At 42.1% G+C, this 24195-nt stretch overlaps 2 protein-coding genes across 2 annotated transcripts; both read left to right on the top strand.

Moving 5' to 3' along the window:
• The first annotated feature begins 12312 nt into the window (after positions 1–12312).
• LOC148846062 (uncharacterized) lies at positions 12313–14600 on the top strand. Its single transcript, XM_088955917.1, has one exon. It carries the CDS (start codon positions 12313–12315, stop codon positions 14371–14373), a length of 2061 nt encoding a protein of 686 aa, XP_088812043.1. The 3' UTR covers positions 14374–14600.
• A 7917-nt stretch (positions 14601–22517) lies between these two features.
• LOC148846061 (putative disease resistance protein At5g45440) lies at positions 22518–23786 on the top strand. Its single transcript, XM_088955916.1, has one exon. The coding sequence runs from the start codon at positions 22518–22520 to the stop codon at positions 23784–23786; it is 1269 nt and encodes a 422-aa protein (XP_088812042.1).
• Positions 23787–24195: the final 409 nt, after the last annotated feature.

The raw sequence follows: 24195 nt of genomic DNA, 5'->3' as shown, positions 1-24195 counted from the left end.
TTAGCTATCTGGTGTTGTTGGAAGAGATCCTCCGAAAAGGACAAAAGAGCCAACCAACTCAGGACCAATAAGAAGGGCTAGCTAAGGTGACACATATGACAAGAAGTGGCAGGTATTTTAAACCCCCTTAGTTAGCATTACAACACTTGGCTAAACAAGGGGTAGGTGAAGCATCAACATCCATGATGCCTCCAATGGTGCCACCAATGGTACAACCAGCAGAACCATCAGTACCCTCGACAACATTACAGCTAGAACCATCAGCACCAACACAAGAAACAACTAACAAGAGTATGGCTCGAGTAGAAGTTAGGGTCAAGAGAAGTAGGCTAGATGGAGATGTGGTAAAGCAACTAAAGAGAACCCCAACTAGCATCTCAGTTTGGGGATTATTGATGGCCTTTCCTAGCCATAGAAAGTCAGTGATGGACCTCCTTAGCCAAGCACATGTTCCAAATGTTATAAGCCCTCAAGACTTGGCCCATACTATTGCAAGTTTAGGCCAAACCCATGCCATCACCTTCACGGACCAAGACTTGCCAAAGGAAGGGGTTAACTGCACAAAAGCTCTTAACATAACTGTAGATTGCATGAATCAAAGAGTCCCCCTATGATTGATAGACAATGGTGCAGGGTTGAATGTCTGTCCACTTTGGACCGCTCAATATCTGGGTCTAGAAGATGATCTCCATCCTTCTAGAGTTATAGTCAAAGCCTTTGACAATAATGAAATAGAAGTAGAAGGGGAGGTCACTATCAACCTAACCATAGGTCCGGTCCAGTTTCAAGTGACATTTGTGGTTTTCAATGCACCTGTGAATTTTAACCTTTTACTCGAAAGGCCATGGCTACATTTGACCGGGGCAGTACCATCATCACTCCATCAAAGGGTTAAGTTCTTCCATGGTGATAACAATATTAGCATCCTTGGAGACCCAGAATTACACTCTGGAATCCATGCTACTACAGAGCGGGTTGCCACTGTTAGGAGAGTACAATTTAAACATCCTGAGGATGAAAACATTACCCTTTTATCAGGGTTTGCTAACATCATGGTAATATGAACATTGAGATCTATGGGGTATGTGCCAGGGCTAGGACTGGGCAAAGAACAACAAGGAATCATTGAGCTAACCTCAATACCACAACCCAAAGGAAGGTTTGGGCTAGGGCATAGACCAACGCAGGCTGAATTGAAGACGGTCTAATTAAGGGAACTCCTACCAATGACACCCTATACCTTGGACCTAAATGACAACTTCGTTAAGGTAGGGGAAAAACCAGCGAATCTCCCAACCCCTAAGCTAGATCTAAGAACCGTAGCCACTAGGTGGAAATAAGAGAGATTTCAAGAAGAGTTTGATCATTACAAGTGGGAAATCCAATTGGCTGAGTTTGTAGAGGAGGACTTTCTAAGCCCGATCCCTGGGCCAATCGAAACAGCCCTTGATCCCTTCCAACTTAAGGATTTTAACCTTCTCGATGTGGCTGATTTATTCTATGAACAAATGATGAAGCACTGCCTGATGTAGCCCCATTATTAATGACGGGGGACATTGGACTTCTCTAACTAGGTGAAATCAGACATTAGATGAATACAGTAGATGCCTTTGAAATTGATTCGTCTCCACAGTGTTATCATGTCCAAAAGATTGGGGAAAATGAAGAGTTATATATTACTCCTATCCCTCTAGGTGGTTGGGTTAGTTTGAACCTTAGACAATCTCTAATGTATGACCCAACACACGATGATGAAGAATGGATTAGAATTGACCCAACGCAGACGACAAACCTCTTTGAGCAGGGCTGCTTATACATCAATGAAGAAAAAAATTGGGATTTTTACATGACTCATCATGTTAGCCTAAACCTTGGAGGGGCACTACCTATTTTTGTAACTTCAAACCCTCACACCCTGGATGTAGACTCCTATCGGCGCCTCTAGAGATTTCTCATGGACATTGAGGAGAATGAGTCGTGGAATGATTGGGACACAGAATCTATGGATGAAACTAATGGGCAATGGTCAGAAGAAAGCATCCATGGACCCCTAAAGCAAGTCCAGGAAGGACCCCAGGTTGAGATAGGCACTCCTACACTGGAAGACACTAAAAAAGAGCCCACTGAGGAGGCAAAACCCATGATGATCGTCCCAATTCTACCAAGCTTGCAATCTAAGATGCCGCTTTCACTTGACGTAGTATGGGTAGTAACTCCACATCCTCAGGTACGCTCTTCATCTTATCATCCCGAGGATGGGACCATATCAGGTTTGAGTGGAAATTGGGTTAAGTCTCATGTTTTCACTATCATCGCTCCAATTCATAGTGAGTGCAACATAGACCCAACCTTTGCATCCAATAGGTGATAGGTCCAAACTTCAATTGGGAGATCAGTCCTAGGGTCATTTGGCCCATCATCAAGCCCATTAGTGTCTTGAAAAAAAAGTTCATAAACCTCCCCATATCGGAAGCTTCTGACATTGTATCAAATTGCATCACATCATATAGCACTACATCACCATTTCAAAAATCCAAAAGAATCAAATATTCTTCAAAATAAAAAAAAATCAAATATTTTTCAAAACCCAAAAAAATCAAATATTTTTCTAGATCCAAAAAAATCAAATATTTTTCTAGATCCAAAAAAATCAAATATTTTTCAAAATCCAAGAAAATCATATATTTTCCAAAACTCAAAAAATAAAAAAAATAAAAAAAAAAACATCCAAAATTGTTTTGAAAATTCTAAAAGTTTTAAACCAACTTTGATTTCTAACCCCGAGAATGGTCCAAGTGATGAGGATGGGATACTCCAGAAGGGCTAGCAAAATCATTTGAAAGGCACGAGGATAGGGCCCATCCAACAGAAGATGAGACTAAGACTATTAACATAGGCACTAAAGATGATCCAAAGATGGTCAAGATAGGCACTACCTTGAGTTTCAAAGAAAGAGAAGCTATGATCATATTGTTAAAGGAATTTGATGAAATATTTGCTTGGTCCTACAAAGACATGCCTGGCCCTAGTTTAGATATAGTGGTATATAAGTTGCCCATCACAGAGGGATCAAAACCAATGAAGCAAAATCTTAGAAGAGTCAAGCCAAAACGGGCTTTAAAAATCAAAGAAGAAATTGAGAATCAATGCGATGCTGGCTTTCTCCTAGTTCCTCGATACCCTGAGTGGTTAGCAAATATAGTGCTAGTACCCAAGAAAGATGGAAAAGTTAGAATGTGCATAGACTACAGAAATTTGAACTAGGCCATCCCAAAAGATGATTTTCCACTCCCTTATATCGACATTTTGGTAGACAACACCACTGGGCATGCCCTTCTCTCCTTCATGGATGGCTTCTTATGGTACAATCAAATTCTCATGGCGGAAGAAGACAGGGAGAAGACATATTTCATCACTCCATGGGGAACTTACTGCTATAGAGTCATGCCATTTGGTCGCAAGAATGCTGGTGCTACTTATCAATGGGCCATGACAACCTTGTTCCATGACATGATGCATAAGGAAATTGAAGTATATGTTGACGACATGATAGCAAAATCATGGACAAGGGAGGAACATATTTCCAATCTCAGGAAACTCTTCACCAGTTTCAAGAAGTTCAAACTAAGTTTGAACCCACAAAAGTGTGTGTCGGAGCAACCTCTAGCAAGCTCCTTGGCTTCATGATCAATCAAAGGGGAATAGAAGTTGACCCTGCCAAAGTCAAGGCAATTCTCGAGATGCCACCACCCAAGATCGAGAAGGAGATAAGAGGATTCCTAGGTAGAATACAATACATCAATCGGTTCATAGCCCGATTAACTCTAATATGTGAGCCAATATTTAAGTTGCTTAGAAAGAATTCTCCCAAGGAATGGGTTGAGAGTGTCAGGTAGCATTTGACAAAATCAAGGAATACTTACTCAACCCTCTAGTCCTTGTTCCACCAATCCCAGGACGACCACTTACCCTCTACCTCTCAATCACAGACACATCAATGGGAGCCGTTTTAGGGCAACATGATGAGAGGAAGAAAAGAGAGAGCCATCTACTACATTAGCAAGTGCTTGTCAGAGTCAGAAGCAAAGTACTCAACCTTAGAAAAGACATGCCTTGCCTTGGTCTGGGCCACTCAAAGACTTAGACATTACATGCTCTCTCACTTGGTATGGCTCTTGGCATGAATGGACCCATTAAAATACTTGTTTGAAAAGCCTGTTTTATCAGGAAGGGCAGCTAGGTGGCAGTTATTGCTATTAGAGTTTGACATTACTTATATCACACAAAAGTCCATCAGAGGTTGAGCCATAGAAGAGCACCTTGTAGAACACCCCCTTCCAGACTATGAGACACTAAAAACTAAGTTCCCTGATGAAGACATCCTCACCCTAGAAATTGTCCTAGTCTCACCAAAAATGAGGATAGTAGGGGAATAGGAATTGTCCTAGTCTCACCTAAAGGACTGCAAGTCCCACTCATCTTCAAGCTAAGGTTCCTCAGCAGCAACAATATGGTAGAATATGAAGTATGCATTGCTGGTCTAAAAGCAGCTCTATTGCTAGATGTCAAAAACATTGAGGTCTATGGTGACTCCCTACTCATAATCAGTCAAGCTAATCAGGAATTGAAGATCAGGAGCAAGAGACTTAAGGCTTACCATGATCATCTGCAAAGTCTAGCCCATCATTTTGAAGATATCTCTTTCCATCATATAGCCAGAGAATACAATCACTTGACCAATGCACTAGTAGCCTTGGGGTTGCAGGTCCAATTGCCTGAAGGAGGCCACATTAGACCAATCGTGATAGAACAAAAAGAAGAACCAGCCTATTGTTATATTATTGGAAGTTCTACTATAGTAATTGATGACAATCCTTGATTCCATGACATCCAACGGTACTTAGAAGATAGGATCTTTCCAGACAATGCTTCACATAAAGACAAGAGAATGATCCAATGATTGGCTTATCAGTATATATTATGGGGAGGAAAGTTGAACAAAAGAGCCCAAGATGGAACTCACCCACTTTTCCTAACTGAGCAAGAAGCAGATGAGATGATGAGACAAGTCCACATGGGTGATTGTGGACCCTCATGAATGGGCACATGTTAGCCAAGAAAATACAATGAATGGGGTATTATTGGAGCAACATGGTCAATGGCTATTGCAAATTTGTTAAAAGATGCCACCAATGAGAAATATACGGAGACCACATCCATGCACCACCTAGTCTCCCCTTGGCCATTCTCTGTATAGGGGATGGGTGTCATCAGCAAGATAACTCCTAAGGCATCTAATGGACATGAATACATACTTGTGATGATTGACTACTTTACAAAATGGGTTGAAGCAATGACCTACAAGAATGTCACCCAAAAGCATGTGGCCAAGTTTATCATGAATAATATAATTTGCAGATTTGGAGTACCACATGTAATCATTTCTGATAATGCACTGAATTTTGATAACCGGAATCTCGACACCCCCTGTGAAAAGTACAAGATCAAGAGGTATAAATCTTCACCTTATAGACCTCAGACGAGTGGAGCTGTCGAAGCTACTAACAAGACCATTGGTCGTATATTGAAGAAGACCACAAAGACATATAAAGACTGGCATGAGAAGTTCCCTTATGCCTTATGGGCTGATTATACCTCCATCCACACTCTGACTAATGCTACACCCTACTCCTTGGTGTATGGGATGGAACCGGTACTTCTGATTGAGGTCTAGGTCCCAACTAGAAGGATCTTGATGGAAGATACCCTATATGAAGAGGGCTAGTTGCAAATTAGAGTAGAGGAGTTGTCGAATGTTGATGAAAAGAGACTACAAGCCCTGTGTCACATCAAATCTTATCAAGAAAGGATTGCCAAAAGTTTTGCAAAGAAGGTCCGACCAAGGGAGTTCCAACCAGGAGATCTAGTACTTAAAGCCATCATAGGAGATCATCCTGATACTAGGGGCAAGTTCAAGCCTAACTGGGAGGGCCCCTATGTCATCAAAGAAGTATTGCCTGGTTATGCTGTTCGACTTGTTGACCTTGATGGAAATGAACTTCCAAAGCCTACCAATGTTGATAGGATCAAAAAATACTATGTATAGCTCACTGAGTTGAAAACCTGAAAGGGTGGCTCAGGAAAAAGTTAGGGTAAAAAAAAAAACAAGAGAAAAAGAAAAAAAAAGAAAAAGAAAAAGATAGAGTAATGCCCTTCTTACAATTAAATTGGAAATGAGGTGCAAAATTGTTGAGAGGCCATCATTGGTTGACTTTTATCCCAAGCCACCTTATTTTATACCCCATCCCTTGGAATCCATAATTGAGCCTTAGCCTTTCCTTCTTACCTTAATCACTCTTTAGACAATATGATCTAAAAAAAATATAGTAAAGCAAGGTAAGGACTCCTAGAGTCTATCATCTATTCCTTAGACAAGGGGCAACAAAAGCCATAAGTGGTCCATAAATAGGAGGCCATTGTTGACCGAAAACATACCCTGAGCCACCCATGATCACACTTTGATCCCTTGACAACAACTTTGGACTTGGCCTTTTCTTTCCTTAAACTTCAATAAAAATTTGAAAAAAAAAGGAAAAAATATGAAAAATCCAAAAATATTTTCTTTTTACATCCTTCCACCATCTTTAGGGGCCTTTTGAGGAATACTCACTCACCTTCACCTAGATTAGGGGAAACATGGTCTTGGCAGAAGTCCTTAAAAAAAAACCAAAAAAAAAGAGAGAAAATAAAGAAAAGAAAAGAAAAACAATTCATATAAGGAAAAGAAAGATTCAATCAAGATTTAAGAAAAAGAGGTACATTATTTCCCTAGATATCTAGTCATTCAAGTGAGGTGATGCACTACACTCGTAACCCCTCGATAGGCCCCTAGATAACGCATTTAGTTTGAGCATTTTATTTGTTCATTCTTCACCCAAGTCCTAAGCCACGTTTCATCCTAAGACAAGTCCTCCCTTGACCCCAAGGCAACAGAAACCTCGAATCAAAGGAAATAGATGCGACCACTCTAAGGAACCCTTCCTAGCTTTCAAGAAAGAAAAAAAAAACTTAGCCTTTGGACCTTGCAAACCCACAACCCTTCAAAAAGCCCTCCATATGTGCCTTCTTTCTCTCACCCATCCAAGTCCCAAGCCACATTTTGTCCTAATAAGAAACCCTCTCTAGACCTCGTAAGGTTACATGTCTCCTATAAGTAGAATTCAAGGCAATTGATTTAATGAAAAGGCATTCTCTTAGCCTGTTGAGTTGAAAACCCGAAAGGGCGATTCAGGTAAAAGTTAGGGCAAGCAAAAAAAAAAAAAAAGAGAGAGAGTTCCTAGAAGCACTTATGAAGAAAAAAAAAAGAGAGTTCCTAGAAGCACTTGGTATCTCACAACTTTGGAAGGACATCAGAATAGCACCAGAGATCAATCATCCGCCTTCTCTACTAATTATAGGGGAAATGCCTAAGTGGAACCATCGAAAGAGAATTCCACAGTGCCACCTCCCAGTCTTGAAGTCAACTCAACCATTTTCACACACCTCTGATGGACTAAACTTGATAAAAGTTAGTAGCACAGATCATCCTTTCCAGGTTTAGCCAACTATTTTTAGAAGAATTTTTAAAACTCCAAAAAGATTTTGTTTTCGAAAAGTTTTCAAATAAATGCTTTGATGATGGCCATTGATGATAAGTCTAGGAAATCCATAGCAAAAGAAAATAATTCATCCACTTAGACAAATCTGAGGCCATAAAATCACCAAAGTTGTTTTTCCTTCATATTTCAAAAAACAAAAGTGCTTTCAACATGTCATGCATGTATCCAAAAAAAATGAAAAAAAGAGAAGAAAAAACATTCTTCATTAGTACTCTTTGCCATCTCATCAAGGGTAGTGGCTACTTGCACCAACCCCAACCATTAAGCATCAGCACAGGTAAGCACCAGGTACACAATCATCAAGTTCCTCATCTCTTATGTTGCAACTCAAGCTCCATCCTCACATTAACATCATTATTACCATTGCATTGCATCCATTATGGGAGCCCTGAATCCCATATGCATCTAATCTTCATATTAGGTGGTTGACCCAACTCCCAACATCAAAGCATATTTTGGACTTCAAAGCCAGATGCCTAAAGAGCCATGTATATTGACTTGCCCATGTCAAACATGCATGGCTCAAGTGTGAGAACCTATTGGATGTCTTTTAGTTATGCTTAATAAGGGAATACGTTGGAATGACTTCCTCACACTCAATAGTTTTATGCAAAAAAGATTTTCTCAGTGTCAAAGGTCTTCTTTCCTTTTTCATCATTTATTTATCAAACCATGCATTCCGAAAAATCTCAGGGAATTGGCCAGCAAGAGATTCCACAATTCCTCTGTTGCAGGGGCGACTATAGTCCTAGACAGCCACACAAACGTTGTGGGTGAGAGATTTCATTTCAGAAACCCTTTCAGGAAGATCCGAGGATTGGCCTACATACGACAATCCTTCTGTCAACAACCGAACGAGTGCTAGATAACTATGGGAGCAAACCTGAGGAGAAGATTCTAGGGGCATCATTATTAATCAAAAGCAATCATCTTCTTTCAATCATAAATACTTTTGTCGTGAAAAAGTTTTTTCAAGCAACATTCTTTTGAACAGGATAGTCATTCCATCACATTTTTGCACAAAAATGGGTTGCCTCCTCAAGTTTTGTTGTTCGGATTATCATCTTCCGACAAAGAGGGGGATCTGTAGATACCCCATTTTTGTGCCCCTTAGTCTTTCTACAACATTTTGAGGTTCAAGCTTTTTTCAGCTAACTTTGCGGTTGACCTGGGGGTATTTTTGGAATTTTACAAAAATTGGGGCCTCAAAGATCCAAAACCATGGGTACGTAGAGACCAAAAAACCAAACCCAATGACACCAATATTACCCAAATCCATCACTGTTTACCCTTTCATCCTAAGACCCAAAGCTAGAACTGATTACGATCGTCCCATCAGAGTCATTTTGATCCTAATCTTTATTTCACATCAAATCCAAAATCCGAGACCATAGGTATGTAGAGCCCAAAAGTCCAAATCCAATAACACCATGATCACCCGAGTCCGACACCATTTACCCCATCATCATAAGACCCAAAGCCGGAACTAATTCCGATCATTCGATCAGAGTCATTTTAATCCCAATCCTCATTTCACATCAAATCCAAAATCCAATACCATAGGTACATAGGGCCCAAAAATTCGAATCCAAGGACACCAAGATCACTTGAGTCCGACACCATTTACCCCATCATCCTAATACCCCAAGCTAAAATTGATTCCAATCGTCCAATCAGAGTCATTTTAATCCTAATCCTCATTTCACATCAAATCCAAAATCTGATATCATAGGTACGTAGAGCCCAAAAATATGAATCCAATGACACCAAGATCACTCGAGTCCGACACCATTTACCCCATCATCCTAAGACTCGAAGTCGAAACCGATTTCGATCATCCGATCGAAGTCATTTTAATCCTAATCCTCATTTCACATAAAATCCAAAATATGAGACCATAGGTACGTAGAGCCCAAAAATCGAAATCCAATGACACCAATATCACCCAAATTCGACACCGCTTACCCCTTCATCTCAAGCCCCGAAACCAAAACCAATTCCAATCATCCGATCTGGATTATCTCTGATCCTAAATCCTGACCCCCATAAAATCTGAAATTCAACCTTATAGATGGATAGAGCTCGAAATTATGAGTCCAACGGTACCAAGATCATTCTGACACCGTTAGACCTCCATCTTGAGACTCAAAGCTAAACTCGATTCGAGCCCTTCGTTTAGAATCCTCTTCACAATAACTTCGAACTTAGGGCATTCCACGACCCAAACTTCCCCTCAACCTCTAGAAACATCTTAAAAATCTATGATTTGACCAGCTATGACTTCCAATCAATCAAGCCAATCACCTAAACTTGAAATGTCCAGATTAGATAAATTGGTGAAATCTTTCATTTTTTGTCTTGATTGATTGAGAGAATCTCTCACAAAGCTGTGTTGAGAGTCCATTCTCTCAATCAATCTCCCTCCAAAAACCATTCAAACATCAACCATTGATATCCCTTATCTTCCATCTCAGCCCTCCATTCCCCTCTCAAAAAATCTATAAATACCACCCATTTTTCACATCCAAGACACAAGAAAGCCTAGAGATCCTACACTCACTAGTGTAGGGAATACCCCTTCACGTCCCAAGCAGCCCCAAGTTTCCCTAACCCATGTCCTACACTCTTTCTCCACCATCTCTCATGTCCGTAGAGTCTCCCCATATCAGTGTTTCAGTCTAAGAGCTCCCCAAGTCATCTATACATCGAAGAGACGAAGCTGAAAGCATTCTTGAAGCAAAGAATGGTGCAGTAAAGCATACACGTCTCCAACATCGTTCTCTACACCTTGAGCTACATATTACACAGAGTGACAAATCTGAATTCTAATGAATGTCTAAACAAGAAGACTCAAAGGAAGAAGGGTCGTTGCAAGAGACACACAAAGGACTGCAAGAGGAGGTGTCAAACATGATCATGGTTCATAAGCCGCAGAAAGTTAATTATTTGTAAGTTAGTTACTTGTTCTTCTTTAAGCATTATAATCTTTTGCTCTATTCCCATAACAGATCAGATCAAGATGATATTGTTCATTTATAGACATGATTTGCTAAATAGGTTTACAAATTAGTTTGTGTTTCATTTATTGTTACCTCCAACAGTTAGTGCCATATGAATATAAGTTGAATCTTTGTTTTTTTTTAATAAATTAGAACTTTGATTATTAGTAGTCCAGTAGGATCAGAATGTGACATTATTAGAGTTCTTAATCATTTACATGTGCATTTCCATCTCATAGCTTTTACTAATCTTTATTAATCTAGAAATCATTCAACGTTTCCTTTTTTTTAGTTTATCTTTTTCATTCATTCAGTTTTAGTTCAATTCTAGTCACAAATGTTCCATTATATTCGTTAGATTTTCACCCCAAGCATTTAGTATTCTTAAACAAAAAAAAAATGCATTAGAAATTAGGGTGCATCAATAATGTTTACATATACATGTAGAAAGTTGACTTGGTTTTAGTTATCAATCCATGCATTTAGTTCATTTAATTCTAAAATAACCATAGGCCATCTCTAGGCATCACGTCTGGGTATTAGGTATTTTTTAGAGTCATTTCCTAGACATTTCATTAATTAATTTCTTGGTTTTGGCAATCACTCTTACCACTATTATCCACTTTGTTAATTTAGTACCTTATTCATTAATTTTACCTCTTTTAATTAGTCTCATCTTTCATAATTATTTGTTCTTTAATTGAGTTATTTGTTATGTTCGATTATTTACTTTTGTTCCTCTTAATTTAAGACAACTCATTAGTTCTTTTCTTGGTTCATTTGTCATGTTTGATACATGTTGCTTTAATATATTCAAAGTCCTAAAATTATTAAATGTTCCTTAGAACTTTGGTAAACTTGAGGCCGGTTTAACCGGGTGAGTGTGGAGTCCCCGGACCCTAAGAATCTCATCTCCATTGGGCAACGAGTCGCCAAGAAAACCGAAATGTTTTTCTTGAAAAATCCTAGGTTTTTTTTAAATTCAGTTCCAAAAATTTAGGTGGCGACTCCAAACTCCATATCCAACTCCGTCCCCCCTTCGGGTTAGATAGCCACAAAATAGATTATGTTAATCTAATAGTTGATAGTATATATTCTCTCATAAATGATCATTAATGTATAAAAATTATCTTATCTTCGGGTTATGTTCCAAACAAGATTATATAACAGCCTAGAAATCCAATCAAACAAAGATTAGAAACCCATTTAAAAGTAAAACACCTCAATTGTTAATCAATATGGATATCTAACTTTTTTGGAATTGATGGATTGGATTCTTTTAATGAAAGTGTTCTGGTTGTAAACTAGTAGATTAGGTTTTAGGGAAAGGAAGAAAGAATGAGGAAGAGATGAGGATTGAAAATAGGTTGGAAAGAATAAGAAAAAGGTACATTTCTCAAATCGCACGCTATACAAATTAAAAGATACCGCGACCTGGTCAAAGAAGGCGGCATTCATTTACGCCTAAAATAGACTTACAGCAAAGTCATTAGCTGGAGGTCTTGGTCTCTCTCAGATTGACCACTTTGATGTCTCATGTCGCTGAAAGCGTTAACGCCGTTTTACAGTCGCTTAGCCCTTAACAACAAGAATTTGTGCCCTCCTTCCAGTTTAGGATTTCACATCCACCCCCCAAAACCTTAACAGGAGGCATAATGAAATCAGTAAATCTTCCCCTCCCCGAACTTCTGAAGGAGCTATTGGATACATGGGATATCCGTCTCTTCGTTTCTTTCAGTCTCTCACTACAGATCTTGTTGATCTTCTGTGCTCCATTAAGGAAGAGAAAATCTAGTAAACTGGTAAACTGGTTCATCTGGTCGGCCTACCTGATCGCTGATTGGGTTGCAGTCTTCGCTCTAGGACTCATCTCCCATTCCCAACGCTACGCTTCTGTCTCCAAGAGAACGGATAAAGAAAATGTCCTCATGGCGTTTTGGGCCCCGTTTCTTTTGCTGCACCTCGGTGGTCCGGACACAATCACTGCTTTTGCTCTTGAGGACAACGAACTGTGGCTCAGGCACTTGCTTGGTCTCCTGTTCCATCTCTTTACTGCTGGTTATGTTTTCTTCCAATCCCTCAACAATAACAACCTCTTCTTCCCGACGGTCCTCGTCTTCCTCGCCGGAATCTGGAAGTACGCAGAACGGACACGCGCGCTTTATCTTGCGAGCTTGGGTCGTTTCAAAGATTCAATGCTCCAAGATCCTGACCCAGGTCCAAACTATGCCAAGCTCATGGACGAATACTCGTCCAAGAAGTTTGCCAAGCTCCCCACAGATATTGTAATCACAAAGGAACCCGAGAAAGGTTCGAATATTTCCATTAATGATGAACAGGGACCTACAGGCATTCTGCTCAGCAACGTCGAAGCAGTGGATTTTGCGTTTCGATTTTTCGAAACCTTCAAGGGTATCATTGTTGACCTTATCTTCAGCTTCCATGAACGGAACAGGAGCCGGGAATTCTTTCTCAGGAGGAATGCAGAGGAGGCCTTTCGAGTGGTTGCGATTGAACTCAACTTCCTGTATGATGTATTCTACACCAAGGCGGTTGTGGTCAATTCTGTGATGGGATACATATGCCGCTTTCTCTGTGTCACATTCGTCCTGGCAGCCTTCGTTCTCTTCTGGATCGGCTACGACAGGCAGGGGCTCTCTCTGCCCGACATATACGTCACCTTCGCCTTGCTTGGAATCGCGTTGGTTCTGGATTTCCTAGCTTTCTTCATGTTCTTCTTCTCCAATTGGACTATCGTGTCTGTAAACATTCCCATGGCCAAATCGGTGGTCTCCTTTGTCCTTACCAAATGCCCCGTTTTCAAAACACCCAAGTGGTCGGAGTCTATCTTCCAGTTCAACCTCCTGAGCTACTGTCTCCATGAGGGTCCCGAATGGGTAAACAAAGTTTCCCGGCGTTTCGGGCTTTCTTCATTCCTCGATGAGATCCTATACAAGTCCTCGAAGCCCGTTGATGAAACGCTGAAGGATTTCATCTTCGCCGAGCTGACATCAAAATCCCGGGAGGCGGAGGATTACAAAATGGCGAAGCACATTTGTTCTTGTAGAGGTGACTGGGTTCTCAAGGACAATACTGACTGGAAAAACTTACTGGAGTGGAGCATTAAGGTTGAATACGACGAGAGCCTTCTGTTGTGGCATATTGCCACTGAGCTCTGCTTCCACACCGACTGCGAAAATGATGACATAAATCGGAGATTCTGTAAGCAGCTGTCAGATTATATGCTATACCTTCTGATAATGCAGCCCACATTGATGTCGATGGTGGCGGGGATTGGGCAAATCAGGTTCCGAGACACCTGTGCAGAGATCAAAAGGTTCTTTAGCAAAAAGAAAAGGGTAGTGGACTGGAAGTGCAGTGAATCTCAGGCTTGTGAAATGCTTCTTAGAGTAAATACAGATATCATACCGGCGTATGTGAAGGGAGATAGAAGCAAATCGGTGGTGTTTGATGCATGTAGGCTTGCCAAACAATTGAAAAAACTGGAGGATTATTGGAAGTTAATGAGCAAGGTGTGGGTAGAGTTGCTGTCTTACGCTGCCGGTCACTGCCTGGCGAAAACTCATGCGCAGCAGCTAAGTGAAGGAGGGGAACTGGTTTCATTCGTTTGGTTACTAATGGCTCATTTGGGCTTGGGAGATCAGTTCCGCATAGAGGCTGGCCATGCTAGAGCAAAGCTAGTTGTTCAAAAGTGAAATCAGCAAGTTAATAAATTGTTCAAAAGTGAAATCAGCAAAGCTAATTCTATCAACCACGCATCCTTTTTCTGTTTTGTGTGGCTGAATACTCCACTCTCCACTCCAAGTTTTAGGCCTTCGCACCTCTCTGAAAAGTAGACCTCTTTGCTAGAATCATTAAAGACAAAAGGATGAAAATGTTCAAAATACTCATGGCCAGCTTTACTTTTATTGATACGCCAAGGACAAATTTGAAAAATAAGTCAATTTCAAAAAAGGGATTGGAAAATTTTGGAGTAGTGATTGAGAAAATTTGAAAAATAAATATTTTATTATAAATAATTGCATGGATATTTTGGAGACTTTAATGATTCTTTTAGAAAATTCTACAAAAGGGGTCTATTACAATTATGTCAAAAAGTTTAAGGGAGATGATTCTAATTACCAAACTTTAAGAAAGATTTCATCAACAACCAAATTTGAAGGAAGGTTTCAAGTTTCAACAATCAGAAACTTTAGAGAATGGACAATTGATACATAAACCCCTAACATCACAGGTTGCCACACTAGCAAGATTAGAGGACACAAGACTATAATGAAGACCAACAACCACAACTCCACGAGCAAAGGCAAAGAAGACGGAGAACCACTAGACTACAAATATTTATAAGAAAAACTTAAGAGAAATCGGTGCAGTACACATGTCGCTAAAAATGAATATAACTTGGCTCCCAAGACACAAATGACCATTCGAAAACCAAACCATTATGATTACAATCCTAAAAAGTAAAAATCCGCCAAGGCACAGTAACAAGAAGCCGAGAAGACTTGCACGCGCTATACTAAGTGTCTCGGTGCCATCGAAAAGGTCAGTTCTTTGATTGAGTTGTTAATTCTCTTAATAAATCACGATTTTAGCAGTATTACAATTTTTCACTTTCTACTATCTTTTTTATCTTTTTTATGGAAACATCTTTCAGTTTAACTCAAAATAATCAACAAAATTATGAAAATGGCGATTTGGTAGATAAGGCATGGGATGATTTCCTCTTTCATGAATAGACAAATAGACCGATAGAGTGATTGGGTTGGCATGAGATTTCCACTCAATGAATGCTTTATGTTGGTAAAGTGTTGACCTCCCCGTCCAAATAGACAAATAGACAAATAGCAGTATTTTTTTTTTTTTTGTAAAAGGCTTGACCTCCCCATCCAAGGCCTAAATTTGGTGAAGTGTTGACAATGAATTCTTTATGAAATACACTTTTTGTATAGCTTGTGACTTTCTTCTTGTACTTGTACTACTTTTTTTTGGTCTAGGGGTTTATACCCCCTTCTAGGGGTCGCAAATAGAAAAAAGTCATCATCCGAGGTGGCCTTTCACTTAGTTACTTGCTTAGGAAGTCAAAGTTATAGGAGTTTGGTCAAGGTTGAGCTGTGCCTCCGAGATGACCAGGACCCCTTTCCTCAGTGGGGAAAAGGAGGCAGAGTCCTTAGATCTCCTGGCTTGCTTCTATCTCCATAGGGGACTGGTTGGGCGAGGTCGGGGTGAGCCGTCGAGGTGTTGCGGCTGTTCCTCTCTTGACCTTTGCCCTAAGTGAGTAAAGCCAAGGTGGTCTGTTAGTGCCAATGAGTTGGGGCGAGGAGTATACCTTGGCAGGCCTAGCTTGACTTTCTTAGGGATACCTTTGGGTGTGATCCTTTAAATGGTCGAGGCTACTGAGGTGCTTTTGGTTGAGGTCACCACATTCTTCCTGTTTGGCGAAGCACTTAGGTGTTTTTTATTTTTGTGTGGTTGTTCGTTATAGATGAGGATTATTGGTCAATTCTTGTAGCCAAGGTCCTTGTCGTTCCTTGCCTTAGCGCGAAGTAGGGTTAGACGCATGGTTCGTAAGGAACCGTGTGTCTCGACCATTGTCTAGTTCGAGCGTGCAACCTCAGAGGAGACTATATGCATTGGCTGGTCGTGTGGCCGAGGAGTCCTGGCCACTATCAAGAATGAGAACTTGTACACCCAGACTTTGAGTCGAGGGGAGAGGAACTTTGCACTTTTATTCATTGTTCAACTAATAGGAAGTACATTTACTGGTAATACATACAGAGGTTTTCCGAGTTCTATATCTAAGAGACTAGTCTTCCATTCAAATACTCGAGCTAAAACATGTCGAGGCCAACAACTTGCTTGATTTTGTAGGGACCTTCCTAGTTGGTGTTGAGCTTGTCTACATCGGGCTTAGGCACCATAACTTTTCTAAGGATGAGGTTTCCTTCCTTGTAGTGCATTTATTTCACCCTTAAGTTATATTAGCGAGATACTCTCTGCTAGTAGGATGCTACCCTAATCTGCGCCTACTCTCAAACTTCTTACAACAGATCTAGGTTTGTTCTAAGTTCTTCATCATTCTTGGCTTCACTGTATGCATCAGTTCGAAGAATCAACTAGCAATGATGGTAGGGGAGGCCGAAGCGGAAGATGATGCTCTTCTAGAAGAAATTTTGTATCATTCTAGCAATGATGGTAGCCGGGGGCATTGCTTTGACCCATTTGATGAAGTAGTTGATGGTGACGATGGGGTACTTTTTATTTCCAATGGCTTGAGGGAAGGGACCGAGGAGATCCATGCCCCACTTAGCAAAGGGTCAAGGGCTATTGAGGGCCAAAAGGGTTGTGGCTGGGCAATAGGAGATGTTGGAGTGTCTTTCGCATTAGTCGCATTTTCACACAAGATCGACTACATCCTTCTGAACTGTCGGCTAGAAATACCCTTGCCTTAGTGATTTTTGGGCCAAGGATCTGCCTCTGAGGTGGTTGCGGAAGATGCCTTCGTGAATCTCTTGGAGTACGTACTCGCCCTCCTCTTGGCAGAGGCATCATAGGTAAGGCAAGGTAAAAGATCTTCGATACAACTTCCTTTCAAGGAAAGTGTAGTGGGCGCCTGTACTAGGAGTATTTGGACTTCTTCAATGGTAGGGCAAGATAACTTCTCCACATGACAATGTGGTCGAGGGCTGTGCCAGAGGTGCTTGCCAATTTTTATAGTGCATCAATCCTCATGTTTTCGGATTGTGGGACTTGTCGTGAGGAGAAGTGTCGGAAGTGGCGGGCGAGCTCTTGCACCTTGGTTAGGTATTTGGCCATGCTCTACTCCTTGCCCTCGTACTCACCATTGACATGGTTTACCACCAACTAGGAATTGCTGAAGACCTCAATATGTTGGAAGCCGAGGTCTTTTGTGATCTATAGACCAGCAAAGAGGGCTTCGTACTTGGATTCATTGTTGGAGGCCGAGAAATCAAATCTCAACACGTACTTTACTTCATTGTTGTCTGGGGTGAGGAGTATGAGGTCAGCTCCACTTCCCTTAGAGTTGGATGGCCCATCAACAAATAGCTCCCAGGTAGGGCCAAGGCCTTTCTTTCTCTTCTTCTTCTGGGGCTTGGCGAAAGGATCAACTAAAGGTGCATTCTACCACAAATTCGGCCAAGGCTTGTGCTTTGATTACAGGCCCTAGCTGGTACTGGAGGTCAAACTCCAATAGTTCGACAGCCCACTTGATCAGTTATCCTAAGGCCTCTGGTTTGGCAAGGATGGCCTTAAGGGGTTGGTTGGTCAAGACCGTGATGGTGTGGGATTGGAAGAATGACCTGAGCTTCCTGGCCGAGACTAGTAGGGCGAAGGCTAGTTTTTCTACCTTAGGGTACCGGGTCTCAACGTCGTAGAGAACCTTGATGACATAATAAATTGGTCTCTGCACTCCATCTTCTCTTATGAGTACCGAGCTAATGGCCCCATCCCTGTCCGAGAAATATAAGTACAACACATCTCCTGGAAATGGCTAGGTGAGGAGAGGTGGGGAGGTGAGGTAAGACTTGAGTTCTTTGAAGGTGTGTTGGCACTCTTCTGTCCATTAAAATCTTTCAACTTCTTGATGGCCCTGAAGAAAGGCAAACAACGGTCAGCCAACTTCGACATGAAGCGGCTAAAGGTAGCCACTCGGCTAGTAAGACTTTAAGTTTCCTAGATTGGCTGAGGTGGTGCCATGTCCATTATAGTTCGGATCTTCTCTCGATTGGCCTCTATACCTCATTACGTGATGAGAAAGCATAGACATTGGCCTGATGTGACACCAAAGGAACACTTGCTGGGGTTGAGCTTCATATTGTACTTTAGCAAGGTGTCAAAGGTTTTGGCTAGATCCAAGGTATGCTGGTTAGCTTTCAAGCTCTTCACAACCATGTCATCTACATTGGCCTTGACGCTTCTTCCCATTTGATACTTAAAGACTTTATTTACAAGGCGCTGGTAGGTCACCTCAGCGTTCTTGAGGTTGAAGGGCATGACCTTGTAACAATATGTGTTGTGCTCTGTGATGAACAAGGTATTCTCTTCATCCTCGGGGTGCATCTTGATCTGGTTGTACCCAGAGAAGGCATCCATGAAGCTGAGTAGCTCGTACCCTAGAATGACATTGATGAGGTGATCTATCACCGGCAAAGGAAAACTGTCTTTAGGGCAGGATTAGTTGAGGTTTGTAAAGTCAACACAGATCCGCCATTTCCCGTTAGATTTCTTCACCATAGCCACATTAGACAACTAGGGTAATATACCTCTTGGATGAACCCAGTGTCAAGTAGCTTGTCAACTTCCTCTCCTATAGCCTTTCATCGCTTTGATACAAAGTTCCTCTTTTCTATCGAATTGGCCTAGAGCTCGGGTCCACACTCAACTTGTGAATAATGACCAAAGAGTCAATTCTGGGCATGTCAATGGCAACCCAAGCAAAGACGTTAACATTAGTTCTAAGAAAACTTATCAATTCGTATAGGTTCTCTAGGGGAAGGTTGGACCCAATACGAACTGTTCTTTCAGGCTTGGCCTCATCTAGGGGGACTGAAATGAGGTCCTTGGCTGGTTGGCCTTCGCTTGTTGGTTCCTCCTTAAGGCCGAGGTCCTCTAGGGGCAGGGCTTCTTTGTTCTTGCCCTTCAACGTTGCCACATAGCATCGGTAGGCAACTTGTTGGTCCCCTCGAACGACTTCGATGCCATGTTTGGTGAGGAACTTAAGGGCAAGGTGGTAGGTGGAGATGCCTACCTTGAGCGTGTGAGGAGTTGGCCTCTTGATGATGGTGTTGTAGGGTAAGCCAAACCTCACGACCAAGAACTTGTTCATCTTTGTCACCTACTGAGGTTTCATCCCTACCGTGACTGGTAGGTGATTCTATCCTCTGGTTTGACCACGTTCCCAAAGAAGCCGACGAATGGCACATCGGCAGGCTAGAGGCGCTTGAGCGCCAACTTCATTCTCTTGAATGCATCATAGAAGAGGATGTCAGCCGAGGAGCCGTTGTCCAGCAATATCCTATTCACCATAAAATTTGTGACGATAACGGATACCATGAGTGTGTCGTCAAGGGAGACTGAGATCCCTTTCAAGTCCTCATCTGTGAATGTGAGGGTTTCATTCTACTTCGGCTTCTTGAAAGCCAACCCCTGGATGTTCAACTGATTGGTGTAGGCCTTGTGGGCCGAGGCCGAGGCTCTACCTATGGCCGTACCTTCAATGATGACATCTATGATGCCTGCTAACTACTACGGCTGCTACGGGGGCGAGGGGTTAGCCTCACCCCCCACGTACTGCTTCAGATGATTGTGGTGGATGAGGGACTCAAATTCATTCTTTAACTCGGGTTTCTCCTCTTGGGTTTCTTTTCGTCCTTTCTGGCCACTTCACATATTCCTCCTTTCCTACTTGCATGAGGATCTGTGTTTAAGTGGAGTTGAGTGGTGTATACTTGGTGTAAGCTAGGACCGAAGTCGGTGGCTTCTTGTTGTCTTTATTGTTGTTGTTGTTGCCATTGTGGCTATCTCCATTCCTTCTCTTCTTCTCAAGTCCTCCGTGGTGGTGGTCGGCCTTTCCCTCATGGCGGCCATTGGCCGAGACCTCCTATACGGCGATTTACTTCTATGCTTTCTTCAAGAATTCTGCATTGGATTCTGATGGTGCTTTGGTTTCCGAGCACTTAAGGGTTGAATCTAACAAGAGGTCATTGCTGGTGGCATGAATGGAGACTATGGGGTCGAGGTCTCAGACCTTAAGTTCCTCCTTCTTGAAGCAGTCAATGTAGCACCACAAGCTCTCACCATGCTTTTGTCGAGCAACCATTAGTGAGACAATGCTCTTTTGGCATTGCCTGCTGTTTATGATGTATGCAAGGAAGAGATTGGTGAAATGTTCCCATGAACTGATGGAGTGAGGAGGAGCTAGAGAACCATCAGTAGGCTGCCCCCTTGATGGTTGCATGAAAAGTTTGGCACGTTAGGGCGTCGAAGTATGCATCGAGGAGCATGAATTCCTTGAAACTTTCTAGGTGGTTGTCCAGATCGGTTGTTCCATCATACATTTTGAGTGTTGGTGCTTTGAAGTGCAGTGGGAGCTGAGATGATGTCCTAGGTGAAGGTGTCCATCCTTCCGGACAGAGGGTTTTGACTGGCTGAGGTGTCAACTCGGCTCTCTTTGAATTGGCAGAGCTCATCTTTGACGGCGTCGAGTTATGCCTGCATGTCAATGATCTTTTGGTCGATGGGGGTTTGCGCTCCATCCAGGTTCTATCGGATGCGCATGCCCATTTCTTCTCACTTGCCTGTCATTCAGGAGGTCTCAGAAATACGAGACGCGAGAGGGAGATGCATGGCATTAACCATTGACCCTCGAAGGGGGGCTATGGTGGCCTGATTGTCCACATTCGTCTGGGGAATTTTCTTGTCAATGGTGGTGGTGATGTTCCTGGTCTCGACGGTATTCCCAAGATTGTGCAAATTCTTCCCCTCTTTGGCTAGGGGATTAGGAGGACCTTGGCGGTTGGCTGGCACGTTGATTGCTATTAGACTCTAAGGGGTTAATCCCATTGGACCTGATTGGGACGATGGCCAACGAGTCTGGAGACATGCGCTCGCCATGGTGCCCCAGGCTTTCAGTGGGGCAGCTGCCCTGAGGGCGGCCTCCTACCGAGCGCCTCACCTCGACCAGCCTATACACGAGGTTGTCAAGCCGGTTGAGGACCACTTGAAACTGGTCCATCGAGACTAGGTTCTAAGTGTTCCTGGTTTTTCTTTCCATGTCAGCTAAATCTTAGGAGTTAGCTTTTAAGTTTTTCTAAAGTGTAAATTTGATCGAAGGAAGTCTTAGCGATGTTCCCACAGGCAGTGCGAATTGTTGCTACTCTGAACGGGCTAAGGGAAACACTGTAATTCTGCTTCCAAGCCGAGGGCTGACTGAGGAATCTGAGGTCTACTACGACTAAGGACTGGTAGGTTAGACCTGTGGAGAGGGAGAGAACATCAGAGGCCCCAGGTGCTAACCTGAGGCGGAGACTCCAACGGTTAAGTTAGTATGGGTGTAACACCAAGTGGACAAGGCCTAAGGGGAGAACACTCAGACGAGGCCACAAAGAAAACTAGAGAGTTCTTATAAATCTTGAGTCTAGATTCCAGATGTTTACCTTGAGAGGGTTGCCCCCCCATTTATACTTAAGGCCGCTTAGAGGTATGTGAGCTCGAACGATCAAGATGTGGTCTGATTCTGAGGATATCGGTCATTCGAGGCTCCCATGTGTGACTGTGCCATTGATTTTGGGTTGCGCACCAACCTCCACTTTGCATGTGCCCAGATTGGGTCCGCTTTGGGTGCTGCTGTCAAACACGTGCGAGCACATTATTGGTGAGGGCCATGTGCGCCTACCTCATAAACTAATTTATAAAAGGGACAAATGGGTATTTGAAGAAAATTAATTTATTAGTGGATGTTTTTGTTGGGTTATTTAAGAGTTTAAGAGAGGTTTCTATAATTATCAAAAACTTGATGGGACCCCAAAAAAATAAAGAGAATGTGTAGCCCATCCTGTCCCCATTACCTATTCCACCAACTAAATGATTTGGACAACGCATCCATGAACCACTCTATAAAATAAAAGTTAAAAAATAATCGTAAGAAACAAAGTCAAAGTGGACCACCAGTTGGAGCCACTCTTTCCGTGTTTTGGTAAATGTCGTTGATTTTAACGTCAACCTTTTTATAATTTATTTTTTTGTGTAGACCACAAGAAAGAACAAGCCAAGCCCTTTTCTTCATTGTCCCCCAAAGTCCAGGATTAAAGCTGTGTAAATGCCCTCCGTTTTTTCTGGTTCCTCTTATAGTCTTATTATCAACCCTTGTTTGACAAAGGTTCTTCAACCATCGAAACCAGTTCAAATGGAAGATGAAATTGCAGAATTTCTTAGGATCAAGTTTTTAAGGAGTCTTGCAGAGTTCGCACAAACCAGAATTCCCATCAAATCTAGATTTCAAGACTTGGAGGAGGTAGCCAAAAAGCTACCTGAGATCCCACAGCTTTCCACCGAGCGACAGAAACTCAGGAATATACTTTACGATCTCAATGAAGTATTGAGAGAATGTCTTACACTATCGATGAAACGCGATCGTCTCTGTGGTGAGGAATTATGGTTCCGTCCAAAAGCTAAGAAAAGACTGGTTGACATTAAAGCACGACTCCAGCAACTAATTGCATTTGCAACCCAAATACAAATAAACCCAGATCCCCCTCCTTCCAGTAGCCCACATGACGACAGAGCGAGATGGTCGAAAGACGTCGCAATTAAACGGTGGAGCTCCCGGTCAGTAGACACATCAAAGGTTCATGGCTTTGATGACAAAATGAAGGAGATGGAGGAATTTCTTTTTGAAGGAGGAAGTGATGGTGGGTTCAAGGCTGTAGGAATTGTGGGGATGGGTGGTATTGGCAAAACTGCACTTGCCCAATTGATCTTCAACACACAAGAAGTGAAGAACCACTTCTGTCCGAGGATCTGGATATGTGTATCTCAAAGAGTACACAAAGAGAATGGCATGGAAATCGAAATCAGGAAGGAGATAGTGACGAGGATTCTGATGCATCTAGGGATTGACTGTCCGGAAAATAATCTTGCAGAACTACTCTTCATTCTTCATCTACAGTTGATGGGAAAGAGATATCTAATTGTTTTTGATGACGTCTGGGACACAGACGAGTGGTATGATCAATTGCAGTTAGATTTGGGCTTGCCTGAAGGAGATCAATGGAGTAATAACATCAGAAATGGATTGCCAAAGGACAGCGGCGGCCGAGTTGTGGTCACAGGTAGACTTGAAGATGCAGTTAAGAAGATGGTTGGGGAGAACAACTTGCTTCGCCTTTCGCCTTGGAACGGGGAGACTTGTTGGCCCATCTTCGTAGACACTTCTGAAATTCATAGAAGCAACTGTGATCATCCAAGTGTGGATGCTATCAAGACTGAAATTTTGGAAAAATGTGACGGCCTTCCGTTAGCTGCAAAGACAGTGGGGCAGATTATGAGGGCTACAGTTTCAGTTTCTACCTCTGAAACATTGCTGTAATTTATCCATATTTTGGTTGAGTTATTTAGGAATTAATGGTGATAACTTCCGACCTCGGATCTGCTCCTCCCGGAGCGTGCCTTACATCGACCTCACAGCATGTTTAGCCTTGCACCTCGAAACATCTCCTCCATACTTGAAAATATTTATTCATGGGAAGATATTCCCAAATGCACGGCTGAAATGTGCTGTGAGGTCTGGTGTGATGCATGCTCAGTGAAAAGCAGATCCGAACTTGATAATTTCCTTAATCTAATCTAGATCACCTACCAACAAAACATGTTCCAACCCTCTACCAACATAAACATCTTATACATGGCAGTCCAACTTTTATGGTCGGTCCCAGTCTCATAGTAAGATGTGTGGCCGTGTTAGATTTAGTTGGTAGAGGGTTGGAGTGTGTTTTGTT

The sequence above is a fragment of the Nelumbo lutea genome, chromosome 7, assembly GCF_056320005.1.
Source record: "Nelumbo lutea isolate HS-2025 chromosome 7, American lotus-T2T, whole genome shotgun sequence".
Taxonomy (NCBI): domain Eukaryota; kingdom Viridiplantae; phylum Streptophyta; class Magnoliopsida; order Proteales; family Nelumbonaceae; genus Nelumbo; species Nelumbo lutea.
The sequence above is the reverse complement of the archived record's forward strand: the minus strand, read 5'-3'. Positions and strand labels throughout refer to the sequence as shown.